General features: G+C 39.2%; 2 protein-coding genes across 5 annotated transcripts in view; one reads left to right on the top strand and one right to left on the bottom strand.

Annotated features, from left to right (window-relative positions):
- LOC127005931 (unconventional myosin-IXa-like) overlaps positions 1–1,639 on the top strand; it is a 48,790-nt gene extending 47,151 nt beyond the window's left edge. For all 4 annotated transcript variants that reach the window (XM_050875361.1, XM_050875360.1, XM_050875362.1 and 1 more), the window contains one exon: positions 317–1,639. In XM_050875361.1, coding sequence (XP_050731318.1) covers positions 317–438 — 122 coding nt within the window. In that variant the 3' untranslated portion in view covers positions 439–1,639. The remainder of the gene's footprint in view (positions 1–316) is intronic.
- Positions 1,640–2,428: 789 nt separating this feature from the next.
- On the bottom strand, positions 2,429–12,429 carry LOC127005932 (ELL-associated factor 1-like). Its single transcript, XM_050875364.1, has 5 exons — positions 12,091–12,429; positions 9,045–9,276; positions 8,143–8,413; positions 5,607–5,724; positions 2,429–4,125 (listed from the first exon to the last, which is right to left on the bottom strand). The coding sequence occupies exons 1-5, from the start codon at positions 12,188–12,190 to the stop codon at positions 4,037–4,039; spliced, it is 810 nt and encodes a 269-aa protein (XP_050731321.1). The 5' UTR covers positions 12,191–12,429; the 3' UTR covers positions 2,429–4,036.
- Positions 12,430–12,460: the final 31 nt, after the last annotated feature.

Below are 12,460 nucleotides of genomic sequence, written 5' to 3'. Positions count from 1 at the left end.
GCACAATTTATTAATTTTTCCCATGTTCTTTTGTTTGTCCAGTGCAAATTTCATCTAATGCAACATGGTCTCTGACCAAATTCCCACACTGGACATGAGGCCAAAATGTAACTGATCAGAAAAAAGGTGTTCAAGAAACAATTTTTTTTAATTACTTTATGCATAGCAATGTATTTTTATGCAGTGAAATGATTGGATTTTTATTACTCATTCTTGTATGATTTAATATTTTTTAAGGAAATTAGTTTCTTTGAATATTTTATGGAAATATTAAAGTCAAAATATCTTTTTTAACTGATAGTTTTTTTTCATCCAGGTGACATAGCTGGAAAACAGAAGGAAGAAGCTTCATCATGGAAGCCAGAAAAGAATAGTGAAGATGGAAGTGTCACATCAAGGCTGCACCAGGATTTTAGCGATGATGCTGTCATGGTATAGTGCCTTTATATTAGGATTGCCAGATATTAGTATCATTTTGTCTCACCCAACATAGGAAACATTTGTATTATCTCATTTGCAATATTTATGTGAGTTTCTGATTTAGCAGTGAAATTTTGTTAATGTCTGTAGCAAATCAGATTTTCTAGAAAATATATTTTTCTAAGTACAGTAGATAAGTGCAATGGCAACAAAAGTTTTAAATCTGAAAATTTACAGAACAATCCAAAAGTCTGTGAACAAGGTGTGATGTGTTCCTTACTACATAGAAATACTTAAGGTAAATAACTTTTTATATCAGATAAGTTATGTGCAGTGTTCATGTTTTTATTTGCTCATTTCTTGAAATATATCTCAGTGTGATCTTAATGTAAATACTTTTTAGCTTGTATAATCTGTTTTGATAATTTGCTGATCTGTAAATGCAGGCATTGTGAAAATTGACTACCCCAGTAACAATGGGATTGTGATACTCAGAAGATTTAGAGTCGTTAGATTCAATGTTGTTCAGCTTTGTAAGATAATTATTTGAGACAGTAAGAATATCCATTTCTCAATTTGTTATTTTACTGTTGAGTGACTAAAGAAGCTTTTTACACCCCATCTAAGTTTTTTTCTGAACTTAAATTTTCATTAAAATGCTTCCCTTAAATTTAAGCCATTTCTTGCCATTTTCAGTTTCTTTAAGCCTACTTTTATTTTATTTCATTAATTTTTAATTTTCCCTTCCATCATTTTTATTATGTTCATACAGTAGTAGGTATTTGTGATAAAGAGCCATGTGTGAGGTAGAGATTTGTAAGACTCAATAAAACTGCAGGAATACGCTCTGCAGTTCTGTCATAGCTGTGCCAGGATGGCACACTTATAAATTTATAGTATTTATATTCTTCCATCTCTACCTAGTGCACTGTGTTCAATTGCAGAATGAGCAATGCTTGCAAAGCATATTCCTGCAGTTCTGTATTTTTTTATGGGTGGGGGAGATGGGGCACTATTTTTAGTGAGCACCCTGACCCAAGAGCTTTCAAATGATATGCTTTGCATGGTTGCATGAGACCACAAAGATTTAAAAGTATTAATTGATTGCCACTATAACTATACTGCTGCTGTTTCCTCATTCTAAGAACTACAACATAATTTTGTTGTTGTTACAGCTTATCGAGCTGGCAAATATAAAAGGTACAGTAGTACAACATCATATGTGAGTATCAATGGACCCTGAGTCCTGGACAAGGTTTGACTTTGTTTCCCACTTTCTGCTTACAGGCATATTATTTTTGCATGCATTATAATTATTACTATTACAAGAATACCCCACTTTGTCACTTATACATACATCATATTTAACTAGAGTAAATTTTTGTTCAGCGAACGCCATTATGTGTAACTCTATGCCACTGGACAGCACAGCTTATGCCAGGACTCCTGGTCATCTTAGGCGACTGGCTGGCCATCTGGAGGGGACAGCTTCTTGGCACGTACCAGCAGCTGTGGTTGTAGCTGCGGCAGTGTGCCGGTATGGTAGGGCAGGTACTATTAATTTGTTCCAGTAATACTGGTAACGAAAACTCCAATACCAATAGTAGGTGCTGCCAGTGAAGTGACACTGCTTCGTTGTCATTACCAATTGGACCGAGGGACTGAGGCAGGCGGGAATTGTAAAGATTGAAGGTTAGTACTGGTATCGGTACTGAGCGGACGTGGAGAGACAAGGCGGAGATCAACAATCTATTTGCCAGTAAAGTAAGTAAGTAAGTAAGTGTGTGTGTGTGTGTGTGTGTGTGTGTGTGTGTGTGTGTGTGTGTGTGTGATTTTTACTTTCCCTGGTATTAAATGACAACTGAAAACCAATACTTTATGTAAAAACTCTAGTATCAAACATGTATATGAATTATACAATTATACAATTATATGAAAACAAAGATGGTTCACATATTTTTTATGGCAAAACAAAAAAGAAGAAAACGGCATAGAAAAAAAAAAACCATTTCTTATTTATTATTTATTGTCATCTATAGGAACAACTACTTTTGATATAACTATATTAGTCCTCGTAAAATGACCATAAAACAGCCATTTCCTTAGAGGTTTACAGGATAATTTAAAGTTCCCCCTTGAGTTTGGCAGGATCAGGAGAAACATACACTTACTGAAAACAGACAAAGTAACTTTCTAACCTTGTAGCACTAAATCATACATGTGGCAATCTGTTGCCATTCTGGTAACTTTTTGTAAGAAATTTCCTTCACCTAATGAATGAATTCATAAAATGAGGTATTAATGGAGTGATTGGTATTATAATAAAAAAAAGTACCTACAGTATGTATATTTTGGTATCAAAAGACACAGGAAACATTGCAAAATCTCTAAAAAAAATATTTTCTTGCATAATGATTAATATTTTAAGTTCTATTTTTGCTAGTAATTTTGCTTCTTTCACTTGTACAATCTCACTGTATTTTCTATGTTAAAACACAATATGGAGGAAGGTGCATTCATTGGTTATCAAAAAATAATTAAAGCACAATGAAAAATAGTTGATTTTCTATGCAAGTTGGCAACATCAAATTTAGGTTAGCCATTTTTAAGTTAATTGCATGTTTCTTCCATGGGGTGGTAAAGTGATTTTTTACACTTACATTATGTTCAACAAGTTCTGAAATTCTATTTAATCCATGATTATATTCATTGTGCAATCACTCACTTTAAAAAGTAAGTTTTCTAGGAAAACAACCATTTCTACAGTGAGTTTTCTAAGTGTGTGTGTGTGTGTGTGTGTGTGTGTGTGTGTGTGTGTGTTCCTTGGTTGTAGTGTACAAGGTGCTATGTTTGCAGTGTCCTGTCTCCATATCGATATTTGACATCACTTGTGCACCTATGGCCAATTTCACAGTCACTTACTTTTGTTGGTATCATTACCAATGAGCGGCGATCACCGCCACCAACAAGAAATCCGATTTCACAATCGTCTTTCGCGGCGCTGTTTGTTTGCATAGGTACCAAAGAGTGGAACCGCAGAGGCTCCCCAATGGAGCTTACCAATACAATTAATTACCTAATAACAATGACATGGATTTTTTTTTCCTTTGAGCTGCTTCCTCCCCTAATAAAAAATGCATGCAAATGGAGATTATCACTGCAAGAATGGCCATATCATGCATGCTCTCAATTCTCTGTGTATGATCATAAATTCTTACCTTCCCAAACTGCAATGCACTTTTTGATGCTGGTCTTAACCTGATCTCGAGACAAAACTCGGGACCAAAAGCTATGAGACCAAGATCAAGACCAAAATTACATCAACCTGATCTTGAGACTAACAACACTGGTGTGTGTGTGTGTGTGTGTGTGTGTGTGTGTGTGTGTGTGTGTGTGTATTACCAGTTAATCACAACTCTCAAAATCTATAACCAAGCTTCAAGCTCCTCATGTTTTTTGTAGTTTCTTAACTTATAGCTCAGTAAGAGTTCAGATTCAAAAAAACTCATCTTACTTCAATTTCAATCTATCAGCATTATGAGCCTTGTTGGGACTTATTATGTATGAGGAGGGATCACATGACACAGGTGAACATCCACACATATGGCTACCTATATCAGTCACTGTCTTCAGAGACAGAAGACAACTCCAAGTCAGCAATAAGATCACTTCCATTGGGTATGTTGTCACCACTTGCAATGGTCCCTGAAAAAAGAAACATCATTAGGGGTATGAATGAAGATGCCATACAGAGTAGTATAAAGTACACATTTTGAGACTGGAACTTAGGTTAATTAACAATACAAACAATACAATGGTTGACTGGTAAGTTTGTGGTCTTATGCACAAGATGAAGTACCATATTTCCCACCATTTAAGATGCACTTTTTTTCAAAAAAGATTTGAAAAATCACCCAGTGCACGGGCGTTCCCAGTAGCCACATCGGTTAGAGGAAAACGGCCAGTGAGGCCAATAACCGGGTTAGCGCCGGCGATGACGTCATCGGACTCCCAGCGAATCACAAGCGTTTTCCAAGGTACATATTTTGAGATAACAAGGGAGTAAAGGAGGAATAAAATGAGCTCCGGGGGCAGCATGAGCCAATTATAATGGCGCCACTATAAACAGCTGCCTGCACCATGACGGGCTCGGGGCCGACCATCAGGCCCAGATGGATAGTCTACTGGCGCCATAGCCCAGATGTAAAATAAATAAATAAATAAAATATAAAAAAATCTCCACGGGTTGGAACAGATAAGTGCTTTTTCAGTGTTTGTTTTCAATACATCAAGTTTCGCGATCCTCGAGTTTAGCGCTATACCTTCGGAACGAAGCGAGCGCGAAACTTGAGAGGGTACTGTAATTACTATTGCCATATGTTTGAAATAAAAATAAAGAATAATGATTGGTGTAAAAGAGGTTACGTAATAGATAGGGAGCAAGCCATTTGAATTATGACATCACACATCACTCACTGCTTTGTTGGCAAAACACAGAGGAGTTGCCATCCATTACGTGGTACATCAACAGCAGTTCCGGTGTGGCATGGCTGTTTTCATGTGATGTACGCTCATATATCAAAACACATTCAGTAAAGAAGGGGTTAATGGCAAAGAGCATTAGGTACTTTCAAAGTATGATGAATAACATGTAATGCCAAAGATCCTACTACTGTCAGGGTATGGACCTAATTCATAAGGTAATACAGTAAACCCTTCTTGTTATGGACCCTTATGGAAATAAAACAAACAATTTTTTAAGTCTTGGGTTTGGGGCATATATAGTCATTCAGGAAGTGCAGAGTATGGTTCAGGGTGACACAGTCGCTGAACATGTACGCGCAGCATTTTAAAGCAGCAGCAAAGCCAAAAGCGCAATCAAAGTAGTGTCTCAGGTGTCTGCTGACTGTAATCACTTCCAATCTGTCTTCATCTTTCATCATCTTCATCTAATAATCAAAATAATATCAATAAATCGATATATTAACTATATAAAACAAACAAGATTATAAGCAAAATGTTCGGATCCCTCCAATTAGTTCGATAAAGCAAGGCTTTATTGTATTTTTAAAATTATACGATTACTGTATTTTTTTCTAAAGTTAAATCTCTTCCGTTTTGTGAGACAGACAATGATGATGATGATGATAATGACAAAAATCAAGATTAATACAACTAATACTTACCATGCCCATTAGTTTTCTTAGTGACTGTCTCCTGTTCAACCTCAGAATCTGAGTCTGAGTCACTGCCTGATGAGGAACTGCTGTTTGAGTCAGAGTCACTTGAAGACTCTGACACATCCTGCAGGAGTTGAAATGATAATAAATTTTAGAAAGTTTGACCTTTTACAAGTTTTAGTTCTATTCTAATCTGTAGTATTCAACTTGGGGGATATAAGGTGGATGTCAATTTTTTTTTACACTAAAGGAAGCAGTCAAGAAGGGCAAAAAATTGAAAATACGGGAAGGGAAAAGTGGAAGAGAATCTGGAAAGGGTATTAAAAAACAGTTCGAGAGGTGTCTTGGTACTCCCTTCTTGAAAGAGTTTCTCACTGGAATGTGGAAGCAAATATGAAGAAAGCCTGTTCCTGAGTTTACAAGCAAAAGGGATGAAGGAATGAAGATGCTGATTTACTCTTGGTTGCATAAGGGATTTGAACTAGAGTAGAAAGTCTTGAGCAGGAGTGGTGGAGGTATGCAGTTGTAGGTTAAGAAGAACATTTCTCATTAACCCTTGGGCTTCGGCTATGGGAAAGCCGAGAAGTGGCCGAGAAACGGCAAAATTACACTGCATTTTGAAACTAAGAAAAGAGCATGGAACGTATATCAGCGTACTCCTCTCATAACTATAAAGCCGTTAAAAATATTCACTTATACTCTCAAACTACATTCTTTTTTGGGTGGTGTTTGTTGCAAAATAAACAGTCTCGTGACACGTGGCATCTAGACGAGAGTCGCTTGTTGTCTACTTTAGAGAATTTGACAAGTGATTACTGTATGGATAGCTAATTCAGTCTGCCATGACCTTACAGCACCACCTATGACAAATAAGCCCACCTCAAGTAAAAGATAGAAAAGTATGCAGGTTATAAGCCTTTGACTTTATCTAAAAGGGCTGTGCTTGAAGCCCTACCCACGCGAGATGTCAACTCAATCTGACCAGACGGTTCAAAAAGTTTGCTATGTGGCATCAAGCATGTAGTGTCAGTCAGAATTTACCTCCTGAGCTAGCAGCTATGCAGTCTGTTTGTGTTTGTGCTTATTTCATGCTAATTTCATTACTATGTCCTACAAAATGCATGTAAGTATGAGTTCTATTTACATTTAACCCTTTCATTGCTAAACGCTTGCAGCGAGCGTTAGGCGTATTTGCTGGTGGTGCTAAACGCTCGCTGCGAGCTCCACCCGTACTCAAATCTCCTGTGTATAAAAGTGTTCCAACACTAATTCTCATAACACAGGATTGCCATTTTAGTGGGTTCTTCACTAAATTTGGTGGAAAATCACATCAGCCCATCGCGGCAAATCTACGGACGAGTAACTGGTGGATGTTCTTGTCCAATACAGCAGCATTTTTGCATAGCTTCACCTATCACCCGACTGATTCTTTGACCATATAGTTGTAAATATTGCAGTTGGCAATACTCCCTTGCCAGAATCTGAAGGAGAGATGTCCGCAGTTTTCTCAAAGTGGCTGATCCATCCCGCACGCACTCCCTGAACGTGCATGTACATTCGCAAGAGGGGCATACATAACCGACTCCTATAAATCTGGACCTCCTCTTTCCAATGGTGTTTTTGTTTTTTAGCTGTGATGAATAGTTTTTGAGATACAGAGGTTAAAAGAGACCCCCCACTGGGCTGCCTGACTGCGCCTAAGGGGATAGTCGCGTCCCGTCCTGCGCGCAAGGAAAGGGTTAAGAAAAAATTATTAAAACACGTTATTCAAACACCAGCACTACATAACAACAAAGGACACTGTCAGTGGTGGACATGAAGCCTCTGCCATTTTCTTTTTTGACTTTTGACGGGATTACTGTCTGATGAGCATATGATGCTAGTGAGGTCTCTTATTGTAGTGTACGCCCCTACCAAGATATGAAACTGGTCTAGGGTAAAACCCAAGATGACAGTGGTAGCCAAACACCCACCGGGTCACACTGGGGGTTGTGGTAGCAGAGTGTGTGTGTGTGTGTGTGTGTGTGGGGGGGGGATATTTGTAAACAAAGGACATATTGTGCTTATATAAATGGTCAGCGTCACTTCTGTGAATGCTTCGTTCAACTATGATTGTTGTTTCTAGTAGTAAATGGTCACCTATAATGGCTACTGTGGGAATATTGTGATGGAGCTGTTGTTGTGGGGCACCATTTTGGTTGCGATCAGCTGACTGACTTTCTGATTTGACTTACCCCCCCCCTAACTGCTGGGAGTTGTGGAAGCTAACAGGTGAACCAAACGCAGCTGAGACATCTAAACAGTGGGTACACTCATTCCACTCATTGTGGGAAAAATGAAAAAGGACTGGATATATTGGGTCAGCAAGTTCACAACTGCTCAAGATTTTTTTTTTTTTTTTTTTGGGGGGGGGGTCATTTTAATATGGAACCACTTAATTTGTTAAATTATCAAAGCCTTGATATAGTTTTTTCATGTAACATTTGCATTTTTCAAGTTCAGCATTTAACCAAAACCATAATTAGAAAATGTTCCAACTCACCTTTTTGTCCATATAACTATTATCCAGGTCTACCAGGTTTGGCATGGAATAGTTGGGGCTTTTGCTGGGAGCAGGTGACCTAGCATGGGGTGATGTTTTGGCTGATGGTGAAAACTTTCCATGGGAGGGTGATGGCCGTGACAAGGAGTTTGCAGAGCCCCTGGAGGGTGGGTGGGATGGCGAACATTTCTGAGGTGGGGAGTTTTTCCGTGAAGGGGGATCCAGAGGAGTTGTAGGACGTTGGGCTGGAATCCTGCTGCTCCCTTCAGGTCTGGTAAAGGAAATATATATGCATGTACAAACTCATACAAATCATGGCTAATTTAAAAGTATTATGAAAATCAAACTACAGTCAGAACAAAAGACAACCACGTACACAGTATAACCTCAATTAGTTAAAACTGAACTAATAACAATTGATTCAGATAACATCACGAATCATGATAGGACAATTGATAAATTCAGAATAGCATTTTTTAAACAGCTTTTTCTCTAACTTATTTATTTTTTATCCAAATAATATGAACCTTGGTGGTGAACATTTCAGTAAAGGTATACATAGCATATAAAAGATCATGAAAATTTGCTGATATATGAAGTTCCACCAGATGATCCCCTTCACAGGACTCCACATATACTGCAAAACTCTATATGAAAAAAATGTGGCCAGTGTTTACCTACTCCATCAATTTATAAATATGAGGCCAGTGGCACATTTGAAGCATCATTACTAAAGTGCAACACAAGAAATGAGTCAGTCATTCTGATAATATACTTAGGAGAAATTCCAAATGACAAATAACAAGTCTTGCACAAGAAAATAGCTGCAACAAACTTCGAAAGACTGATGAAATACAGGAGTATGGCACTTTCTGTAAACACTGTTTTTATATGTAACCCACCTTGTAGTCTTAACACTGATTGCTTGGGAGATTCGCTCAAGCACAATCTCTCCTGTAACATGGTCAATGATCAGGATGCACTCCTTGGCAACTGGCTTATGATTTCCTTTGAATACTGTCTGGTTGGTTCCAGAGCCCTCCACATGAGGCACCGTCACTGTTACCTGGTGATTACCCTCCACTTCCACAGTGCCCATCTTCTGCTTATCCACACTAGCAGGTTTGAAGTCATCTATGGAGGAAAATGCCAACATGAATTTAGATAAATTTCATAAGCAAATTATCTATTTATTTATTTATTTTTCACAGTAAAGGAAGCATCACAAGGGCACGCTTGTGATTTGCCAAGTCTGATGACATTATCGATGGCGCTCATCCAATCAGCAGCCTCTTAACAATGACGAAATGAAAGCTTTGTGAATCTGAAGTCAACGTTGATAATGAAATCATTAGTTCGTAGCTTTTATCGTGGGACATTTGCACGCATCTCTGTGAATCTCGCCCCAGCACGTGTGAACACGGTCACCCAACCGCTAGTTTCTCAAGAATTTTGTACAGAGATTCAAAGTCGGCTGCATTTCATGTGAAACTCATCAAAATTATAGTCAGAAACTCAGTCACCAGCATGTCGGTTATTTTCTCGTGAGGTCGGTAAGTTGTAGTGACAAGAAGAAAAGCGTATCAGCTGATCGGTTCAGTAGCTATCCGCGTGTTTATTCCAGTACCACAATGAGTTCCACGAAGCTAGATAAGCCTGGAGTAATCCCTTTGTCTCCAACACATGCATTTTTTTCCTTTTTTTATTTTTCTTCAGCAAACACCACAAAGCAAACTCTGCAATGTCTGAATCCATTGTTTGTTTTGCTTTTCAACTGCTATATCCCAGAATGCAACAGTCCTCTGTGTGACCAAACTTGAGGATAAATTCGAAGCAGAAAATTGTCAGGAGATAATTTTGGTGGAAAATTCCCGAGAAGCTAGCTTGTGTGACCACGCCTTTAAGGTGTTGGTGTCACACTGAGCCTTTTTCTTCCAACTACATTGGTGATATGGGTGACCAGCAGCTCCAACTTTTCTGGGTGTGCATCACATATGTCCAAGGTCGGTTGTCTGTATTCACAACGTAAACAAAGCAGCTCGGCCAGTCTACTTTACGAGTTTCTTGGTTGGCCAATTTCCACTGCTCCTCGCTCCCTTAGAGTCTGTGGTGGGAGAAAACCCATCAACCCAACACAGGACCAGTGCAAGATACAGGTTACCACTGTTTACCTTCCCAAAGTTTCCCTAGGTACCCATTTATCAACTATCCCAAAAGGAAGAATGAACAGCAGAGTGAGCTGAATGCTGACTGCCCAGACCGGCATTCAAACCCAGGACAGCAGATTCGTAGTTAGGAAAGCTAACCACTAGACTGCAGAGGCGCAATAGTTAGGTTTAATCAATTGATGAATGCTGATGAGTGATTTTTAGTTGCAAGGCAAAAAGGTGGTGTCATTCAATTCAAGGTTCCCTTCAGCAGAAGCTAATAAGTGTGCCTTGCTCATGGCCTTGTGACAGCTTAATTACCTACATATGAGACGTCTAGAGCTCGAGGGGGCCAACATGGCAGATTTTGAGTTTACGCCGGCTTTTGCTAGATGGAAGCACTGTGCAACCAACCCCATGTGAACATGAAAATGGAAAATCGGTCTCTATGACCCAGTAGAAAGATGGTGACAGTAGTGTGTTTTTGCCTGTCTGCAGAGCATATTAAGTTGGCTGTATCAGGGCTCTAAGGGCAAAGAGCACTAGTAATGCACTCAAAAAACACCTACACTAAATATTACATTACACTAAATTAATCGCAATTGAAAGGACGCTCCCATGCACATCTATACACTCATATGGGTACAGAGCGTCAACTTGTGAGTCAGTGTAGCCTCTCCCAGGCCAATATGCCCCCAGGGGCCAACCCACTTGGAAAGTGACTTTGAGCGTGTGACACGAACGAAATCAAGTCTGAAACAAAGTGAAAAAGTCCGATAATCATAGTGTGGTCAGCCAAGTAGTGACCTTGAGCCAGTCTCACACATACACACACACACTCTATCATGGTTATAAGTATTGAATTACGGACAAAATTTTTATTTCTGGTTATTACTGATGTATCTTTTCAATTTGCTTTCTTTTTTGGCAAATCACTAGTTATGGGGAGGGGAAAGAATTCAAGAAACTAGAGAATTTTGACAGGAATAGTTATCAGGTTGAAACTTGAAACATCAAAACTTACCTGAGTAAAGATTGGTATTATTAAGGCGCCGATTTATCTTGTTTCCTACTTAATCAGGTGCTCTTCTTTTGCCATATATGTATTCTACTAACATTCAAACCTCCCAAACATTAAGAGGAAAGAGTGTAGAGATCAAAACAACTGTGAAACTAGCCATGCTATGTGTATGGGAACTGATGCGGTTGCAGGCGGCATAAAACCGCAGATCATCACTGTAGCCTACTCTGCCATCAGTGACAACAACAGCGCAGAGTGAAGTATATCACGTGTATATATCATAAAAAATAAACTTGACAAATCTAACCAAATTAAATCTAACCTAACCTAGTCTGCCTATGGGCTTTGTCGGCAGCAACACCGCAGGTTCCAACACACATTTTGTGGATATTTTCGCAAATGTTTTGATCTCTACCGTACATTCTTTTCTATTGACTTCTTGAAGGTCTGAAGGTTAGTAAAACATATACAACAACAGAAGAGCAGTTGAAGTAGATGAGATGAGACATCAGCACATTAATAAAACCAATTTCAACCCTCACCAAAGAAAAAGCTTTGTCTGCCACTGAGTTGGTCATTTTTAGGGACATTTATCAAAGTATCATGTTTCACCCAGAAATGAAAAGTTTATATCTTTGAAACAGACTGCTCAGGTTTGTTAGATAATATCCAAGATGAATCTTTACCCAAACATAAACATGACCTTGCCTCGTCCAAACAAACCATCGGCAGGGGCACAGACCTTAGGTGTCAATCAACAGGTGATGTTATGCTACTCACATCGAATGGTGTGAAATGCTCCATCCTTGTAGCTCTTATTGAAAGTATCACCTAGCTTGAGATCTTTCACTTGGCCGTCAAACATAAGTTTGTCCGCCATGGTTGAAAAATACTCCCGAGAAAGTGCCTCAGGGCCAGCCAGGGTCGAGAAGTGCCAGTCAGCAGATGGCACTATATTTCACCAGTCCACCGTCCTGTGTTGCCTCACTTCCGCACTTTCCTGGTCACTTTCCAGATGGCAAGGCTGCAGCCCCTCAGGACGACTCCGAGCACACCAGGCGGCCACGATCTGGGGATGTCACGCTCCCATGAGAGCAACAGCTGTTTGCTCGCCGAGGCTCCGGGAAAGTGACGGAAATAATAACACCAG

Source organism: Eriocheir sinensis, chromosome 31, assembly GCF_024679095.1.
Source record: "Eriocheir sinensis breed Jianghai 21 chromosome 31, ASM2467909v1, whole genome shotgun sequence".
Classification (NCBI taxonomy): Eukaryota; Metazoa; Arthropoda; class Malacostraca; order Decapoda; family Varunidae; genus Eriocheir; species Eriocheir sinensis.
This window is presented reverse-complemented; position numbering and strand designations above follow the sequence as displayed.